This window comes from Carcharodon carcharias, chromosome 2, assembly GCF_017639515.1.
Source record: "Carcharodon carcharias isolate sCarCar2 chromosome 2, sCarCar2.pri, whole genome shotgun sequence".
NCBI lineage: Eukaryota > Metazoa > Chordata > Chondrichthyes > Lamniformes > Lamnidae > Carcharodon > Carcharodon carcharias.
The window spans coordinates 9,162,286-9,182,647 of record NC_054468.1 but is presented as its reverse complement, the minus strand read 5'-3'; the positions used below and the strand labels follow the sequence as shown (position 1 = coordinate 9,182,647).

Below are 20,362 nucleotides of genomic sequence, written 5' to 3'. Positions count from 1 at the left end.
TCATTGCCATTTCACTAGAGTGCTTGTGTGTGAAACCCTCGTCCTGTGTCTCTCCCTGAATAGAAATGGAGCATTGGGAACAGGAGGAGGCCATTCAGCCCTTTGAGCATGTTCCACCCTTCAAGGAGATCACGGCTGACCTGTATCACAACTCCATTTAACCACCCTGGCTCTATAACCTTAATATCCTTATCCAACAAGAATCTATCAATCTTAGACTGTTGAAGTTGTCAACTGATCTCCAGTCTCAGCAGCAGTAAGAAAGTTGCAGATTTCCACTCTCCTCCGTGTGAAGAAGAGTTTCCTGGCATCACGCTCAGATTTAAAGCTAATGCCCCCCTTGTTCTGGATTTGCCCTCTGGAGGAAGTAGTTGCTCTCCATCCAACCTACTGAGCCCTTTTATCATCACGAACAGCTCAAATAGTCATCCCATAATCTCCTACACGTGAGGGGATACAAGATTTAGTTATATAACCTGTTCTCATAACGTTAAACTTTTAACCCCAATATCATTCTGAACGGGGGTACAGTACTGGTGGGGACGGGTCTGTCACTGAAAATGCTGGAAAAACTCAGCAGGTCTGACAGCACCTGTGGAGAGAAAGAGTTAACGTTTTGAGTCCGTGTGACTCTTCTTCAGAACTAAAGAGAAGTAGAAATGCGGTGAAGTATACACTGTATGTGGGGGCTGGGACAGGTGAAGCTGGATAGAGGGCCAGTGATAGGTGGAGGCAAAGGAGAGATTGCAAAAGATGTCATAGACAGAAGGTTGAAGGGGTGTTCATGGTGGTGATACTCTCCTTTGCCTCTACCTATCGCTGGCCCTCTATCCAGCTTCACCTGTCCCACCCCCCTTAAACAGTATCTATTTCACCACATTTCTACTTCTCTTTAGTTCTGAAGAACAGTCATCTGGATTTGAAACGTTAACTCTGTCTTTCTCTCCACTGATGTTGTCAGACCTGGTGAGTTTTTCCAGCAATTTTTGTTTTTGTTTTTATTTCCCTTTGTCAAGACAGCAATTATTCTCCTATTTCGTTCTGGATTGAGATAAGGTAATTCAGTACGCCTCCCTGAGACTGAGGGTGACCTAGTGTGCACTGAGACCCAGGAAGTGCCAGTGCAGACTGACTCTAAAAAAGGCTCGGTAGAGCCACCTGCAGTGGAAGAAGGGCACAGCAGCATTTCATTTGGTTTTTAAGACTCAGTAATTTGTTTAAATATTCCAAGGATTCCCAAAGCTCAGTTATACTCAGCTGGAGGAATGCTCCATCATGTGGAAGAGGTGCTGCAGCAACTATTCCTATCTGAAAACATCCTGTGTTTATGTAACAAGGAAACATGTTTAGAATCATAGAACTGTTCAGTACAGAAGGAGACCATTCAGCCCATCCTGCCTGTGCCAGCTCTTTGAAAGAACTAGCCAATTCATCCCATTCCCTCTGCTTTTCCCCTGCAGATTATCCTCCTTAAAATATTTATTCATTTCCTTTTCGGAATTTACTACTGAATCTGCTTCCACCGCCCTTTAAGAACATAGGACTTGGGAGCAGGAGTAGGTCATTCAGCTTTTGAGCTTATTTCACCATTCTGTAAGAACATGACTGATCTGGTTGTGGCTTCAACTCCACTTTCCTGTCTGTTCTCCTTAACTGTTGAACCTCCTTGTCTATCAGCAAACTCTCTAACTCAACCGTGAGTAAATTCAATGACTCGACTTCCACTGATTTCTGGGGGACAGAATTCCACAGACTAACAATTACCTGAGAGAAAAAAAATTCTCTTCATCTCCGTCTTAAAAGGGAGATCTCTTACTTTTAAACTGTGTCCCCCTGGTTCTAGTCTCTCCCCACAGGAGGGAGCATCCTCCTGGTACCCACCTTATCAAGCCCCCTCAGGATCTTATGTTTCAATAAGATCACCTCTCATTCTTCTTAACTCCAGTGGGTACAGGCCCAACCTCTTCAGTCTTTCTTTTGAAGGGTCATGAGGACTCGAAACGTCAACTCTTTTCTTCTCCGCCGATGCTGCCGGACCTGCTGAGTTTTTCCAGGTGATTCTGTTTTTGTTTTGGATTTCCAGCATCCGCAGTTTTTTGTTTTTATCTCTGTGAATAGCAAGCAGCAGCACTTACAACTGCCTGTTCCCCATGGAGATGGGGGCAGCGGGGGGGGGTGGGGGGTGGGGGGTGGGGGGGGAGGAGGGAGGAGTGCAAGTGCAGAACTTCACACATGCACGCGGGCGCATGCAATAAAAGTTCCCTGAGGCACCGAGCTGCTTCAGGGAGCCGAAACTATTTGAACATAAAAAAATAAAGAATTTAAAAATGTTAATAACATGTCCCCTCATGGGACACGGTCAGAGGAGCAGGGATGTGTTACAAACTGGTTTGAAAGCTTTTCATGTTTTTTAAAATTACTGATCGAATCCTCATCCCTCCCATGGATGACGTTCTGCAAAAGAAAACCCAAAAGACACTCGGCCTTTTCACCTGCCCGCCGACCCTAAGGTTGGACGGACGGTGAAAGATTTAATTCAGTTACAACGTCAGATGCCTTAATAAAGCCATCTAACTGTGGGCGGACATGCTGAGCGATGGCTGACCATAATATCGCGCGAGTGTGCGATGATGTCGGGATGCCTGTCCGATGGTGCGCGCCCACCCAGCGTGCGCAATATTCTACCCAGTACTCCAGATGTGGTCTCACCAAGGCCCTGTACAGCTGCAGTAAAACTTCCCCAATTCTATATTCCATTCCCCTTGCAATAAACACCAACATTCCATTGGCCTTCCTAATCACTTGCTGTCCCTGCAGACTCACTTTTTGTGATTCATGTACCAGGACACCCAGATCCCTCTGTACCACCGAGTTCTGTAATCTCTCTCCATTTAAATAATAAACTGTTTTTCTATTCTTTCTGCCTAAGTGGACAACCTCACATTTTCCCACATTATATTCCATCTGCCAAATTTTTACCCACTCATTTAACCTGTCTACATTTTTACCTGCTCTTGACAACTCAGTTTCCTATCTACCTTGGTGTCATCGGCAAATTTAGCTACTATACATTTGGTCCCTTCATCCAAGTTACTTATAAATTCTAAATAATTAAGGCCCCAGCACTAACCCTTGTGACATTCTACTAGTTACAGTTTGCCAACCTGAAAAAGACCCATTTATCCCTTTCCACTGCTTCCTAAAAGCTAACCAATCCTTTATCCATGTTTACATGTTACCCCCTACACCATATTATTTTGTGTTGTAGCCTTTGATGTGGTACTTTGTCAAATACCTTTTGGAAATCCAAGTACACCACATCTACAGGTTCACGTTTATCCATATTGTTTGTTACTTCCTCAAGCCTGATCCCGTTGTGATTTTCTAAGTATCCTGCTATAACCTCCTTAATAATAGATTCTAGCAATTGCACTATGACAGATGTTAGGCTAACTAGCCTTTGGTTTCCTGCTTTCTGTGTCTCTTCTTTCTTGAATAAAGGTGATATATTTTCTATTTCCCAATCCCCTGGGATCATTCCAGAATCTAAGGAATTTTGGAAGATTATAACCAATACCCTTCCTATCTCTAGCGAGTTTCTTGCCTCTCTGGGATACAGGCAATCGAGTCCTGGGGACTTATCAGCCTTTAGGTCTAATAGTTTTCCCAGTAACTTTTCCCTGGTGGCGATGATGTCGTACGTCCCTCCCTTCCTCTCAACTCTTGATGTTCAGTATCTTTGGGAAATTTTCTGAGTCTCCGACAATGAAGACACACAAAGTATCCATTCAACGCCTCCGCCATTTCTTGTTTTCCATTATTAATTCCCCAGACCCACTCTCTAGAGGACCAACGCTTGCTTCAGCTACTCTTTTTCTTTTTAAATATTTATAGAAACAATATCTGTTTTTATATTTCTAGCTAGCTTTCTCTCATGTTCTAATTCCCTTGTCTTTACTTCTTAAATCATTCTTTGCTGGTTCTTTAAAATCTGTCCAATTTTCTGACCTACCACTAATCTTTGCCATTTGCACAGCGTTTCTTTCAATTTATCCTATCCTTAACTTCCTTATATAGCCATGGATGATGTATCCTTCTCAATGGGTCCTTCTTTCTCATTGGGATAAATCGTTGCTGAGAGTTCTGAAATGTCTCCGTAAAAATCTCCTTTCAGGCAGTGCATTCTAGATCACAACAACTCACTGTGTAAAAACAATCAGGTCATCCTTGCTAAATTTATTTTGGAAATTGTCCTAAATCTGTGTCCCTCTGATCATCGACCCTCCTTGCACTGGAAACAGTCTCCTCTTTTTTACCCTCTCAAGACCTCTCCTATCTTGAGCACCTCAAGTTAAATCTCCCCGTGACCTTCTCTGCTCAGAGGAGAACACTCACAACCTCTCCGGTCTCTCTACATAATTGAACCCCCCCCCCCCTCAACTCTGGGACAATTCTAGTAAATCTCCTCCGCTGCCCGTCTAAGGCCTTGACATCTTTTCTAAATTTGGTGCCCAGAATTGGACACAGTGCTCCAGCTGGGGCCTAACCAGTGATTTATAAGAGTTTCGGATGACCTCTTGTTACACTCTGTGCCTCTATTTATAAAGCCTGGAATCCTATATGACAATTAACAGCCTTTTGAACTTGTCCTTCCATCTTCAATATTTGTGTAGATTCACCCCCAGATCTCTCTGTTTGATCCAGTCAATTAAACAGCCTGTAAGGTTTGAATGCGATTTAATTTATTTCTACAGGGAAAAGCAGAGATTTCGAGTTTATGTGGTGACTCCCCTGATGCCAGGGTTCGAAGGAGACATCTTGACAGGCGGAGGGACTGCAATCCAGGCTGTTATGCACTTCAACTACAGGTCAGCTCACACCCTCCATCTCATCCCAACCTCTGCTGTAACCCAACTCGTATTGAGTCCCGTTCATCATTCACCCCTGACCTTCATTGGCTCCTGGTCTGGCAACACCTCGATTTTAAACTCCTCATCCTTGTCTTCAAATTTCTCCATGGCCTCGTACCCTCCCTACCCTTATAACCACCACCAGCCCAACAGCCCTCTGGAATACTTGCGCTCCTCTGACTCTGGCCTCTTGCTCATCCCTGATTTTAATCGCTCCACCATTGGTGGCTGTGCCCAAACCCATTCCAAAATCCTGAGCCCATAACCTGGACTGGCACTCCCAATGAAGTACTGAGGGAGTGCTGCACTGTCAGAAGAGCTGTCTTTCACTGAGGTTTTAAACTGAGGCCTTATCTGCCTTCTCAGATGGAGGTTAAAAACCCCATGACCCAATTATAATGAAGAGCAGGAGAAATCTCTTGGCGTCTTGACCAATAGTTAGCCTCAACTAATGAGACACAAAGAGATTATCAGGCCAATGTCACATTACTGTTTGTGGGAGCTTTCTGTGTGCAAATTGAGGGCTGCATTTCCTACATTACAATAGTAACTATATTTCAAATAATATTTCATTGACTGTAAAGCACTTTGAAAAGTCCGGAAGCGGTAAAGCGCATTGTTTAAGTATGAGTCTTTCTTTCTGCAAACATATTCCAAGATCCCCTCCCCCACTCTTCCGCCCTCCATTCCCCAAGCACCAAAATTCCCTCTCGCAGTAAGTGCAGGATGGAGATTGGGTGTAACACTGAACCCCAATCCTCCAGCCCACGTGTGTGGGGGACCAAGGAGTTTGCTCTTCTACAATTCCGTGTCTGGCCCAGACCGGACTGTGGCCATGTGAAGGTTATCATTAAGAAATTTCATTCTCCATGGCAACGCCTCGACCAACCAGAGTCAACTTGCCAACCAATCAGCACCCTTTTCTCATGCAGTATAAGTTGTTGCTCCCTTTGGAATTTGGTATTCTTGCATCGGTTCTGATGAGTGCCAGATGAAAAGTTTTGACAGCACGTCTCTTTTTTCAGCAATACCGAAATCTAATTGCACTTTTCTCCTACACAGGACCATTGCCAGAGGAGAAAACTCAATCATTGAACAACTGAGGAGAGAAAGTAAGCCTGGACTGCAGTGGGTGGTTGGGCTGGGTCAGGGGTGAGGGTTGGGTTAGTCCTGAGCTCAGACCATCACCCTCACGACAGTTGCTGAGGGGGAAGATGTGAGGGGAGAGACAGGGTGTGAGAGAGGGGGTGATATTTTCTGGGAATGTGTTTGTTTACTACTGTACTTACTAACCGCTGTTGGAGGCCCACTCTTCATAGGCTTGAATCCCACCCTCCCTACCAGGCCCCCCCACCCCAGGTTTACTCCTTCCCCTCCTGGCAGCAATGATACTTTGATCAAGAGTTGCCAATTCTAGTTGGGGGTATTCCCAGAGATATTTCCCCCTGACCTTCCACCATTGGTTGATCCTCGCAGGGCCTCACTTTTCAACAGCCAATTGAGAAAGGGAAGAAATGCTTCATTACCCAATTAGATTGATTTTGTCTTGAGTCAAGCAGCTGTTTATCCATCATCATCAATATATTTGTAACCAATAAAGGGAATTGTTAGGATAATCCTGGAGGGTTACTCACCCCGCCCAACATGTGATTTTTTTATTCTTCAGTGGAATGTGGGCTGTTGTGTTGTTATCATGATATAAAGGCACTAATCACTCATAAGAGATTGAGTAAACATGTTTTGGGTCCATTTATTTAGACTAGGCACATGAGGACATTTATACAAAGGTAGAAAGCTTGAAGATATCAGGGTTGTGCTGTGTTCTGCTCACAGGCAAAACTGAAACTCAAACTGGATCACATAGCACACTTCCCTTCTAATGATTTCATGTTGCTATCCCTTAAAGGCATATTACAACATCCCCCTTACTTTTTAATGTTACTTTCTCCCTTCCAAAGAATTATAACTATTTACAATAAATGTTAATGTTTAGTTACCATTACATAAGTACATCTATGGGTCTCTAAAGCGTAGAAGTAATCTGCTGGTACACCTAGATCTTGTGACAGTTATCTTGCTTGGAGGTTTCTTCAACTGCTCACAGTGATCTGTGGGATTGTCATTCTTGGGTGTTGTTGCTGGTTGCATTTGGGATCTTGTCCTGGATGTCATAAGACTGTACGATGGTTGAGGAGCCGGAATGGATCAGATTTGTCCTAATTTTCTCCTCACCATTACGCCTATGTGTGTGATGACTTCACTGGACCTTGGATCTGAACAAATCCTTGTCACCACAGCTGGCTGCCATCTACCTTCTCTGGGATCCAGGATGTGAACTTTTTTGGCCCAACTTTAAACTTGGCAATTCTGTGCCTGCATTTTTACCGTGCATGTTGGTCACCTTCTCTTGTAGTTTTCAAAGTTGCTCTCTAGTTTCTGAGAGAGTAGGATGGGTAAGAGTAGATAGATTGGAATGCACTGGTCTGCCAAACGTGAGCTTTGCCAGTGATGGAAGTGTTGCACTTAAAGACGTCACTCTTAGATGCAACATTGCAATATGTAGACCTTACTTGGTCTGTCAACATTTGAAAATTAGGGATTTCACTGTGTGAATCATTCATTCAACTAGGCCATTAGATCTAGGGTGACGAGGAGAAGTAGTGTGATCGACATTCCACTCCGCATACATATCCTGAATTGACTTACTAATAAATTGCAGACCATTATCCATAATGATCTCTCTAGGCAAGCCAGGTAAACTAAAAATAGCATTTAGAGTGTACACGACAGTTGTGCTTGATGTATTATGAAATTGTTGAATAATGGACACTTGGTAAAGTAGTCGATGATGATGATGAAGTTAGTGGCATGGAGGTGAAAGAGGCTGGATGTGATTTTGGACCGAGGATGGGTAGGAACTTCATGTGGAATCAATGGTGCTTTGTGCTGACTAGGCATATGCTCTTGACATAGCTCACACTGCTTGACAATGACATCAATGTCATTGTTCATACCCGGCCAATAGACTGTCTCTCTTGTGAGTCTTCTTGTCCGATCTATGGCCATGATTGAGTGATGAAATTGTTGAAGATCAGGTCACAAAGATTCCAGTATGATCACCTGCCTGCCTTTAAAAATGACTCCCAGGGAAATGCCTAGCTCATCCTAATAAGACTAAACATGTTCATGGACATGCTGAATCGAATCAGGCCATCTCTTAGTGATGGTTTTCCACAGTTTCTGCAGTTTCACCATTTCTTCTTGTAGCTTTTGGCATTTACCTTGTGCCAAATGTACCAGATCAATTTGGAGAATGTCTTCAAGTTCAATGTCAGTGAAGTCAACTTGTAGATCTACAGATAATCTTCTGTTTTCACTGGGTTGGGCAATATGCTAAGTGTATCCAATGTGAGCATCAAGTTACCAGGCTTGAACCTAATCTCACAGTCATAACTTCGAACCTTTATCAAGGGACGTTACTATCTTGGCAGTGCACTGGTCAATGGATTTGCCAAATCATTTCCAGTGGTTTGTGGTCGACCTCAACCACAAACCCTTTACCAAATAGTTAGTTATGAAAATGCATGGTTCCAAACTCTAAAGCTAATGTTTCCTACTTGATGTTTGAGTAGTTGGATTGCATTACAGACAGAGATTTTGAAACAAATACAATCAGTTTGCCTACTTCTATCTACAGGATGGTTGCCTCCCTAGGGTCATAAAATTGCAATATCGATGCTTCTGATAATGACTGTTTCAGTGTTTCGAGGAGGTATTGACTGCCATCATGTCATGTTGTTATAATGATATAAAGGTACCAATCTCTCATAAGGGATTGGGTAAACACATTGTGGATTCATTTATTTAGATTAGACACATGAGAATATTTATACAAGGGTAGAAAGCTTACATATGTCAGAGCAGTGCTGTGTTCTGCTCAGAGATAAAAGTGAAACTAAAACTGGATCGCATGACACACTTCCCTTCTAGTGATGCCATGCTGCTATCCCTCAATGGCATATTACAACATTGATGTCACTAGCAAGACCGGCATTTTCCATCCCTAATTGCCCTTGAGAAGGTGGTGATGGGCTTCCTTCTTGTACTACTGCAGTCCATGTGGTGTAGGTACACCCACAGTGCCTTTAGGGAGGGAGTTCCAGGGTTTTGACCCAGCGACAGTAAAGGAACAGCGATATATTTCAAGGTCAGGTTGGTGAGTAGCTTGGAGGGGAACTTCCAGGGGGTGGTGTTCCCATCTATCTGCTGCCCTTGTCCTTCTAGGTGGTAGAGGCCGCTGATTTGGAAGGTGCTGTTGAAGGAGCTTTGATGAGTTGCTGTGGTGTATTTTGTAGATGGTACACACACTGCTGCCAGTGTGTCGGTGGTGGGGGTGCAGGGGGTGTGTGGTTACTGTATGTTTCAGCTGGTGGATGGAGTGATAATCTCCTCCTCACTGATCTGCATGGAACCTGATACCAGAAGCTTGTTTCCAAATAGTGTGTTTATGTCTTCTTGCAGTTTAACAGTCTATTAACTCACCCCCACTCCCCCCTCTCTCTCTGTCCCGGCAGTGGAGGATCGCTGGATCAATTATTTCTCGGTTTGTGGGCTCCGGACTCACGTGGAGTTGAACGGACAGCTGGTCACTGAACTCATCTACGTCCACAGCAAAATGCTGATTGCAGATGACAACACGGTCATTATCGGTGAGTGAGATACAGGAGTGGAGAGGAGGTAAGCTCACATGCAGGTGAGGCTTACAGAACAGAAGGAGGCCGTTCGGCCCCATTGTGCCTGTGTCGGCTCTTTGAAAGAACTATCCAATTAACCCCTGCTTTCCCGAGAGCCCTGCAAACACCTCTACTTTGAGTATTTATCCGATCCCCTTTTAAAAGTTATTATTGAATCTGCTTCCTCTGCCCTTTCAGGCACCCGTGTTCCAGATCACAACAACTCGCTGTGTAAAAAAAAAGAAAAATTTATCAATCACACAGCTTTTCATTTTAATTTCCAGATTTATTTAGTTTAAATTTAGATTCCAAACACTGCTGAGGTGGGATTTGATCTCCTCCGGTCTGGGTGACTAGTCCAGGAGGGTAACCATGTTGTTAGGCAGGTGAGAAGAAAGGAGAGACACGAAAGAGAACATGATAAAAAAAAACACTCAGAGCCCGTGGCCCTGAACAAGCTCTGGGAGCTGCTGCATCTCACACCTCCTCATCAGAGAATCAACCGACGTCTTATGGGATCTCCCCATGACTGTGCCAGTCTAGTTCATCAGAACCACCCTGTTGCCCCTGTGTTGGTGTGAAATGCTCTTTAAGAGTTATAGCAGTGGCTAATTAACACTCCGCTTTTGCGGTGGGACCCGCAAAGTGAGTGAGTGTGTTCCTGGGGTTTAGACCCGGGAAACCTGGGATATGCCAAGGAGTCGGAGAAACTGAGACTGAGAGAGACACAACACTCTCTGCGTTACCCCAAGGAGCGGGGCACAGGAGGGAAGCGTAGGCCAGGGAATGGGGCATTTGTACTTCATTTTGTGGTTTTTACCGGTCGCCACAACCAGAAAGTGAATTTCATCGAACAGAAGATGCTGGAAATACTCTGCAGACCAGGTAGCAGCTACGCAGGGAGAAACAGAGTTAACGGTTCAGGTTGATGACCTACTGACAGAATGAGTTCTCAAGTGGCCCCAGTGAGATTTGATCTATTCTCCAGATTATTAGGTTCAGGCCTTGGGATAATGAGTTCAGATCTGACGATAGATCATTTACCTTTATCAATTACTGTGTTTCTCCCTGCACAGATGCTGCCAGCTGTGTATTTCCAGAATTTTCTGCTTTTGTTTTAGAATCTCAGTATCTGCAGCATTTTGCTTTAGTGAAGAACCTTAATATTGGCGCAGCGCCATACAGCCAGAGGTTGATTAAAACTCCATGGGCATGAGAACAGGATGGGGCAGCCGTTAAAATCCCCAAGCATGGGGTTAGAAACTGAGTAAAGCTCCCTCTACACTGTCCCCATCAAACACTCCCAGGACAGGTACAGCACGGCGTTAGATACAGAGTAAAACTCCCTCTACACTGTCCCCATCAAACACTCCCAGGACAGGTACAGCACAGGGTTAGATACAGAGTAAAGCTCCCTCTACACTGTCCCCATCAAACACTCCCAGGACAGGTACAGCACGGGGTTAGATACAGAGTAAAGTTCCCTCTACACTGTCCCCATCAAACACTCCCAGGACAGGTACAGCACGGGGTTAGATACAGAGTAAAGGACAGGTACAGCACAGGGTTAGATACAGAGCAAAGCCCCCTCTACACTGTCCCCATCAAACACTCCCAGGACAGGTACAGCACAGGGTTAGATACAGAGCAAAGCCCCCTCTACACTGTCCCCATCAAACACTCCCAGGACAGGTACAGCACGGGGTTAGATACAGAGTAAATCTCCCTCTACACTGTCCCCATCAAACACTCCCAGGACAGGTACAGCACGGGGTTAGATACAGAGTAAAGCTCCCTCTACACTGTCCCCATCAAACACTCCCAGGACAGGTACAGCACGGGGTTAGATACAGAGTAAATCTCCCTCTACACTGTCCCCATCAAACACACCCAGGACAGGTACAGCACAGGATTAGAGACAGAGTAAAGCTCCCTCTACACTGTCCCCATCAAACACTCCCAGGACAGGTACAGCACGGGGTTAGATACAGAGTAAAGTTCCCTCTACACTGTCCCCATCAAACACTCCCAGGACAGGTACAGCACGGGGTTAGATACAGAGTAAAGCTCCATAGAGTCATAGCGTTATAAAGCACAGAAACAGGCCCTTTGGCCCATCGTGTCTGTGCTGGCCATCGAGTCCCTATCTATTCTAATCCCATTTTTCAGCACTTGGCCCGTAGCCCTGTACGCTATGGCATTTCAGGTGCTCATCTAAATACTTGTTAAATGTTATGAGGGTTTCTGGCTCTACCACCCCCTCAGGCAGTGAGTTCCAGATTCCAAACACCCACTGGGTGAAAAAATTTCTCCCCAAATCCCCTCTAAACCTCCTGCCCCTTATCTTAAATCTATGCTGCCTGGTTATTGACGCCTCTGCTAAGGGGAAAAGTTTCTTCCTATCTACCCTATCTACGCCCCTCATAATTTTGTTTACCTCTATCGGGTCCCCCCTCAGCCTTCTCTGCTCTAAAGAAAACAACCCCAGTCTATCCTGTCTCTCTTCATAGCTGGAACGCTCCAGCCCAGGCAACATCCTGGTGAATCTCCGCTGCGCCCTCTCCAGTGCAGTCACATCCTTCCTATAGTGTGGTGACCAGAACTGCACACAGTACTCCAGCTGTGGCCTAACTAGCGTTTTATACAGTTCCAGCATAATCTCCCTGCTCTTATATTCTATGTTTTGGCTAATAAAGGCAAATATCCCATCTTAACCTTCTTAACCACTACTTGTGCCGTTGACTTCAGGAATCTATGTACACCAAGGTCCTTCTGATCCTCTGTACTTCCTAGGGTCCTACCATACATTGTGTATTCCTTTGCCATGTTAGTCCTCCCAAAATGCATCATCGCACACTTTTCAGGATTAAATTCCATTTGCCGCTGCTCTGTCCATCTTACCAGCCCATCTATTTCGTCCTGCAATCTAAGTCTTTCCTCCTCACTATTTACGACACCATCAATTTTTGTGTCCTCTGCGAACTTACTGATCATTGCTCTTATATTTACATTTAAATCATTAATGTACACTACAAACAGCAAGGGTCCCAGCACCGATCCCTGTGGTACACCACTTGTCACAGGCTTCCAATCGCAAAAACAATCTTCGACCATCACCCTCTGTCTCCTGCCACTAAGCCAATTTTGGATCCAATTTGCCAAATTGCCCTGAATCCCATGGGCTCTTATCTTCTTGACCATTCTCCCATGTGGAACCTTGTCAAAAGCCTTACTGAAGTCCATGTAGACTACATCAACTGCACTACTCTTATCTACTCGAAAAATTCAATCAAATTTGTTAGACATGATCTCCCCCTGACAAAGCCATGCTGACTATCCCTGATTAATCCCTCTGACTATCCCTGATTAATCCCTCTGACTATCCCTGATTAATCCCTCTGACTATCCCTGATTAATCTCTGCCTTTCCAAGTGGAGATAATTCCTGTCCCTCACTGATGTTAGACTCACTGGCCTGTAATTACCTGGTTTATCCCTATTACCCTTCTTGAACAATGGCACCACATTCGCTGTCCTCCAGTCCTCCGGCACCTCTCCTGTGGCCAGAGAGGATTTGAAAATTAGTGTCAGCACCCCTGAAATCTCCTCCCTTGCCTCACGTAGCAGCCTGGGATACACCTCATCTGGGCTTGGTTATTTATCAACTTTTAAGGCTATTAAAACGGCTAATACCTCCCCCCTTTCAATGCTAATTTGTTCACATATATCACAGTCCCCCCCACAGTAATCATTTAAAACCTCACCCACACCCTCCAGCTCCATGAACAGATTGTCACTTTGGTCCCTAATGGGGACCCTACTCTTTCCCTGGTTATCCTCTTGCCCCTAATATATTTATAAATTGCCTTGGAATTTTCCTTGATATTGCCCCCCAGTGTTTTTTCATAACCCCCTCTTCACTCTCCTAATTACTTTTTTAAATACCCGCTTACACTTTCTATACCACTCCAGGGCTTCTGCTTTTTTCAGCCCTCTGTATCCATCATAAGCTCATAAGCCTCCTTTTTTTTACCTTATCCAATCCTCTATACCCCTTAACATCCAGGGTTCCCTGGACTTGTTGGTCCTACCCTACACCTTTACGGGAACATGTTGGCCCTGAACCCTCACTATTTCCTGTTTGAATGACTCCCACTGGTCTGATGTAGACTTTCCTATAACTAGCCCCTCGCAATTTGGCCAGATCCTGTCTTGTCAAATTGAAATCGGCCTCCCCCAAATTCAGGACCATTCTTTCTGGTCTCTCTTTGTCCTTTTCTGTAACGACCTTAAAACTTAGAGTTATGGGGCAGAATTCCCTGCCTGTCGGGTGGACAGGCCTGACCCAGTCTCTGATGGGCGGGGAGCTGATCCCCACTGCCATTTTACTTGGGTGGGCCAGTTAAGGCCTACCCAGCCTGACATCCAGTGGGAGGCGCTAGGCGCTACCTGTGCGGATGGGGGGGGGGGTGGATTCCCCAAAAGCGAGAGTGCGCTCTTTTGTGCATGTGCACGACAGAGCGCACATCTCCCTGAGGCTAAGTGCAGCCTCAGGGAGATCACTGACGCTTTTAAAAACATTAAAAAGAGAAAAAAAAATCCTTAACATGTCCCCCTCATGTCATGTAACATGTCACATGAGTTGGGACTTGTTCATAATTTACATAATAACTTTATTACAATTTTTAAATCCCTACATGAAGCCTCACCTCGCCGGTGGATGAGGTTTCATGTTTTCTCTAGTTGCCGCCGGGGCTCCTGGCCGTCCAGCCAACATTAAGGTTGGACGGGCAGGTCCTTTAATTGTATAAATGATCCTGTCAACGGCCTCAGTTGGCCATGGACAGGTCGGCGGGCCCACAGCTGATTTTGCTGCACCCCCACCTTCCTGAAAATTTAACTGGGGCGCGGTGACATCGGGGGTTCCGATCCCCGTGCCTGAGCCTTGTCTTTACTGAATCAGTGAGAGTTGTTATCCTACCTTATGTTATCTCGTCCTATTAAAAGTCTGACGATGACCATGAAAGGATTGTCGATTTTCATAAAAACCCAACTGGGTCACTAATGTCCTTTAGGGAAGGAAACCCGCCATCCTCACCTGGTCTGGCCTACATGTGACTCCAGACCCATAGCAATGTGGTTGACTCTAAAATTCCCTCTGAACAAGGGGCATTTAGGGATGGGCAATAAATGCTGGCCTAGCCAGTGATGCCCACAGCCCATGAACGAATAGTTAAAAAATATGTCTTTTGTTCTGGTGTCAGCAGGTGGTTAGCATTCATGCCGCAGGGTCTGGTGGCTGTGAGTTCATGTCCTATCCCAGAGACTCAAGCACATGGGCCCAGGCTGATGGTCCCAAGTCCAACCCTGAGGGAGTGCTGCACTGTCAGAGGAGCTGTCTTCCAGATGGGATGTTAAACCCAGGCCTTGAGTGCTCACTGAGATGACACAAATGATTCGGTGGTCACTATTTCAAAGACTGGCAGGGGAGTTCTCCCCAGCGTCCTGGGCGATATTATCCCTCGATGAAGAATACTAATACAGATTATCTGGTCATTATCACCCTGTTGTTGTGGGAGCTGGCTGTGCAATTGAGCAGCTGCATCTCTGACATCACAACCGTGACTACACATCACAAAAGTACTAAGTGAGCTGCAAAGTGCTTCGGGATGTCCTTATGAAAGGTGCTATAGAAATGCAAGTTTTCTTCCTCTGTCTGCTCGTGCCAAAGCAGGATAGATAGGTGCACCGGACACTCACATCCAGAGGAGCTGGGTTGACACTGGACAAACTCACTTCACACTGGAACGTGGCAGAGACGATATTTGAACACAGCTGACGTTTTAATACTTTTGGTTTGTTGTTGGTTATTGTGCGTACATAACAAATTATTATTGTGCACTCAGGTTCAGCAAACATCAATGACCGGAGCATGCTGGGAAAGCGAGACAGCGAGGTGGCAGTGATTGTGGAGGACACAGAGTTTGTGCAGTCAGTGATGGATGGGGCGGAGTACAAGGCTGGAAAGTTTGCCCTGCAGCTCCGGTTACACTGCTTCAAGTGAGTTCCCACAGAGTGTCAGAGAGAGAGAGAGAGAGATGGAAACAGACCTCAGGGCCTGCGTAGTTGTAAAGGGAGATCATTATAATCACAGTATTTAGTAACCTCTGGATTACTAGTCCAGTAATATAACCACTGCACTCCTGTATCTGGATAATCTGGATTGATTGTCCATTTGAATGAAATTGATAACAACAAAAAACTGCGGATGCTGGAAATCCAAAACAGAAACAGAATTACCTAGAAAAACTCAGCAGGTCTGGCAGCATCGGCGGAGAAGAACACAGTTGACGTTTCGAGTCCTCATGACCCTTCAACAGAACTAAGTAGAAATAGGAATATTTCACCCCTTTTCAATTTCACTCAGTTCTGTTGAAGGGTCATACGGATTCGAAACGTCAACTTTGCTCTTCTCTGCTGATGCTGCCAGACCTGCTGAGTTTTTCCAGGTATTTCTGTTTTTGAATGAAATTGATAATTTACCATTGAGAAAATCTTCTATTTTCGCTCATGTTAAATACAGAAATGCAGTCCCTTAGACTGTCTGTAAATGCTCACAAATTCAGCACTTCTGGATTGTGCCAACAATAGTTCCACTTCCATACCAAGGGCATCCTTGTACTCTTTTTAAGATATTTCTGCTTTAAGATTTTATTTCACTCCCTCCTTCCTTAATGGAATTCAACTGGTTTCAAATAGAAAGTGAGATCTGTCCTGAAAGTCGGGAGTGGACTTCCCTCCCAGCCAAACCCACCCACAAAAGGAGGCTGTTTCCAGGCGCTGTGTTTTTTTTGGCATTCTTTAACCCTATTGTTTCTCATAGGCTCATCCTAGGGGCTCTAAACGATCCCACTATCCAGGTACAGGATCCCATCAGCGAGAAATTCTTCAAAGAAACCTGGATTGCAACCAGTGCACGGAACGCTACGATATACGAAAAGGTGAACCCATTAATTTCCTTTTTGCTCGGCTAAGTGCATGATGGGTGCAAGAACTTCCTGGAAACATGCAGCAGAGATGGAGGCCATTCGGTCTGTCACCGCCTGTGCCAGCTCTTCGGAGGAGCTATTCAATTAGCCCCACTCCCTTGTTCTTTCCCTGGAACCCTTGTAAATTTCTCCTTTTTAAGTATTTATCCAGCTCCATTTTAGAAGTTATTATTGGAACTGCTTCCACCACTTTTCAGGCAGCGCATTCCAGATCACAACAACGGAAAAGAGTCAGAGAATGGTTGCAATGTGGAAGGAGGCCATTTGGCCCTTCATGTCCATGTGTTCATCTTTGTCCTCTGGTTATTGACCCTCGAGGCAGTGAAAACAGTTTGTCATTTTTTATTCTCTCAAACACTTTGAATATTTTGTTTAAATCTCCCCTTAAACTTCTCTCTAAAGGGAACAATCCCAGCTTCTCCAGATTCTCCACATAACTGAAGTGCCTCATCCCTGGTCCCATTTTAGTTAATCTCCTCCGCACCCTCTCCAAGACCTTAACACCCTTCCCAAATTGTGATCTCCGGAACAAGAAGCACTTATTACCTATACGTAGAATTACATCATGTTTACAGTACAGGAACAGCCCATTCAGCCAACCTCGCCCATTCTGGCGTTTATGCTCCACATGACCCACCTCTAGCCCATCGTCACCTCTGCCTATCAGCATGTCCTTCTATTCCTTTCTCACTCATGTGTTTATCCAGTTTCCCCTTAAATACATCCTATACTATTCACATCAACAACTCCCTGTGGCAGCAAGTTCCAAGATCTCACCACTCTCTGGGTAAGGAGGTTTCTCCTGAATTCCGGATTGAGTTTATTAGTGACTATCTTATATTTGTGGTCCTGTTTCTGGCCTCCATGATGATGACCATGGAACTATCATCAATTGTTCTCAAAATCCATCTGGTTCTTTAATGTCCTTTAGGGAAGGAAATCTTCCATTCTTACCTGGTCTGACCTGCGTGTGACTCCAGACCCACAGCGATGGGGTTGACTCTTAACTGCCCTCTGGAATGGCTGAGTCAGCCCCTCAGTTCAAGGGCAATTAGGGAGGGGTAACAAATTCTGGCCTTGCCTGTGACACCCACATCCCACAAAATAATTTTCAAAAAGTTTATTCAACTTCCCCTTAAACATATCTCTGCTATTTACTTCAGCCCCTCTCTATGGTAGTGAGCTTCATATTTTCACCACCTTCTGGGCAGAGCAGTTTTTCCTGAATTTGCTGTTCATTATATCAATGACTACCTTGAGGGCACAACCAGAAGTTCTGGTGTGAATTGCACCCAAAATTGCTCTGTTTCAAATCACCGAACGCAAAATCTTCCATCAACTAGTACATCAGAGCAACAATTTAGAATGTAAACTTTGTATTAAATATTTTACTTTAAAAAATATTCTTTGTTATATTTAAAGGTGGTAACTTGGATGCACCTTAATTAACAAATCTGAAAATGGGTTTATCAGAATAAATGGACGTTCTTCATGACCGTCCATCTCAGAGTAACCTGAGGTTAAATAATTGGGATGACTTTTTAAAGCTAAATCAAACCATTTTCTTCTTAGAATCGGGTTCAATATTCAGTTCTTCAGTTAAAAAGACAAATCCTTCAGGTGTGCCTAATGGAGTCCTTGTTCTCAAAAGCCCCGGTTTAATGTTTTCAGCCTGATCAGAGGTCACCGAGTGAGCACATTGGGAACCTTACAATGGTGATTAATTCACACCGATGGCAGGTGGCGGTCAAAAGTCTCGGGCCAGAATTTTACCCCCACCCGCCCCCCCCGCCCCGTGGGTGGGCGCGTGCCTGAGCTGAACGAGTGTAAAACTGCACAACTCGTGCGACATTTCACTCGGCGGGCGCGCGCAAAGCTGGGAAGAGCGCCCACCGACAATTAAGTGGGCAATTAAGCTCATTAACGGCCCAACTTTCAAGGCCTGTCCAACATTACGGTTGGCGGACGGGCCAAGCAGTCGGGCGGGCTTTACAATTTTTGATGAAACCTCCGTTAGGGTGTAAAATACCTGGGGACTGTGTTTTTTTTTATAAGGTCCACTTTCAGGTGCTTGATTGCGCCGCATGGACGTTTTTTTTGAAGCACTTTCGTGCTCTCGTTTATTATTTGGGGAGGTCGGCAGCTCCCGGAGGCACCTGTCTGCCTTCAGGGAGCTCGGTGTGGAAGCGCTCACCAGCGCCCACGGTGACCTCGTGCCCGCCCTCTTCCCGCACCCAGTGGCACTGCTGAGTCTCTCTCCGTTGATTGGCCAGCCAGCAGTTGGGGGGCCAATCGCGGTAGTGGGGGACAGGTTCCCGCCCACTCTCAGGCCCGCCGACTGCGCGCACCTGATGAGGGCAAAGTTCAGGCCTTGGAATACGTTTGCTGGATTAAAGCTGCCCTATGGATATAAGTTGTTGTCGTTTGAGAAGAGAAAACCATCGGGTGGCGGAGAATTTGTTTGGTTTGTTTGATAAGCATAAAGAGCATTTCATCCTCTTCACCCAGGTCTTCAGGTGCCTCCCATCGGATCATGTGAGGAACTATGTTGAGCTGGCTGATTTCATCGCCAAGGAGGGCCTATATGTGGAGGATCCAGCCAAAGCGGTGGAGGAACTGAAGAAGATCCGGGGATTCCTGGTGCAATTCCCATTCTGCTTCTTGTCCGAAGAGAACCTCCTCCCGGCCTTAAGCACGAAGGAACGGATGGTCCCGATGGAGGTGTGGACATGAGGGGGAGAGGGAGAGAGAGGTGCTGTGTCTGCAAAGAGAAGAGGCCCAGCCAGTTAGTTGTGTGCCTACTCTTGTTACTCTTGCCCAGTGCTGGTGAAGGTATCTATTGGAGACCTATCTATTCGAGAGGAGAGTTGCGGCGTTCGATCTGGTGGTTTCAGCGCTGTACTAACAGGAATACCTTGCGATATTCAGCCTTGGCTCTCATAGAAAATGACTAATGGGATCCATCAAATCAAGGCTCAACACAGGGAGAATTAAAATATTTTAGGTAGAATTTCTGCTGATATTTTAATCCTTGTCATTACACAAACTGGACACTAAATATAGAAGAATTCAAACTCCTGAAATGTCTATCAGACCTTTACAAAGATGTTTTTAAAAATTTCTACTTGGTGTGAATTGTGTTATCATTGAGGTACATGTGCTGGTTGATGCTGGGAATGGGAACCTGTTCAGGAACAGGAATCTTTCAGACATTCCCTGTTAATGTTGCCCACCACCCCCCTTCCTTAATTCAGCTGAAGAATGGATTAGTCATCATTTAGAATCCCCTCCACTTCACCTCACAATTGTTCCTCGATCTGGACTTCTGCCTATCCCTCCCCACGCCCCAGCTCCAGATCTCCACTCCCCTCACCAATTCCACATACAAGTAATTCTTTTCAATTTGCCGCAGAGGCATCAGGAATTTCCCTGGGGTCACTTTTATCAGATCCAACGTGCTGTGTGTTATTAGAAACCTCTCCTTGCTCACTTCCTCTTGCTCACACTCTGCAAACCCCAACCTACTGAACACTGCACAGTTCAATCCAAATTAAGGCAGTTTTGTCGACAGGAAGTTACAGCTCAAGAATAGGCCATTCGGCCCATCTGGTCTATGCTAGCACATATGCTCTACACAAGCCTCCTTCCCGCCTTCTTCATCTCACCCCATC

General features: G+C 45.3%; 1 protein-coding gene across 4 annotated transcripts in view; it reads left to right on the top strand.

Moving 5' to 3' along the window:
- The window catches only part of LOC121274091 (phospholipase D1-like), a 139,934-nt gene extending 120,122 nt beyond the window's left edge, over positions 1 to 19,812 (top strand). For all 4 annotated transcript variants that reach the window (XM_041181255.1, XM_041181262.1, XM_041181248.1 and 1 more), the window contains 6 exons: positions 4,755 to 4,868; positions 5,973 to 6,022; positions 9,485 to 9,619; positions 15,549 to 15,702; positions 16,526 to 16,643; positions 19,200 to 19,812. In XM_041181255.1, the coding sequence (XP_041037189.1) occupies positions 4,755 to 4,868; positions 5,973 to 6,022; positions 9,485 to 9,619; positions 15,549 to 15,702; positions 16,526 to 16,643; positions 19,200 to 19,424 (796 nt within the window). In that variant the 3' untranslated portion in view covers positions 19,425 to 19,812. The remainder of the gene's footprint in view (positions 1 to 4,754; positions 4,869 to 5,972; positions 6,023 to 9,484; positions 9,620 to 15,548; positions 15,703 to 16,525; positions 16,644 to 19,199) is intronic.
- Positions 19,813 to 20,362: the final 550 nt, after the last annotated feature.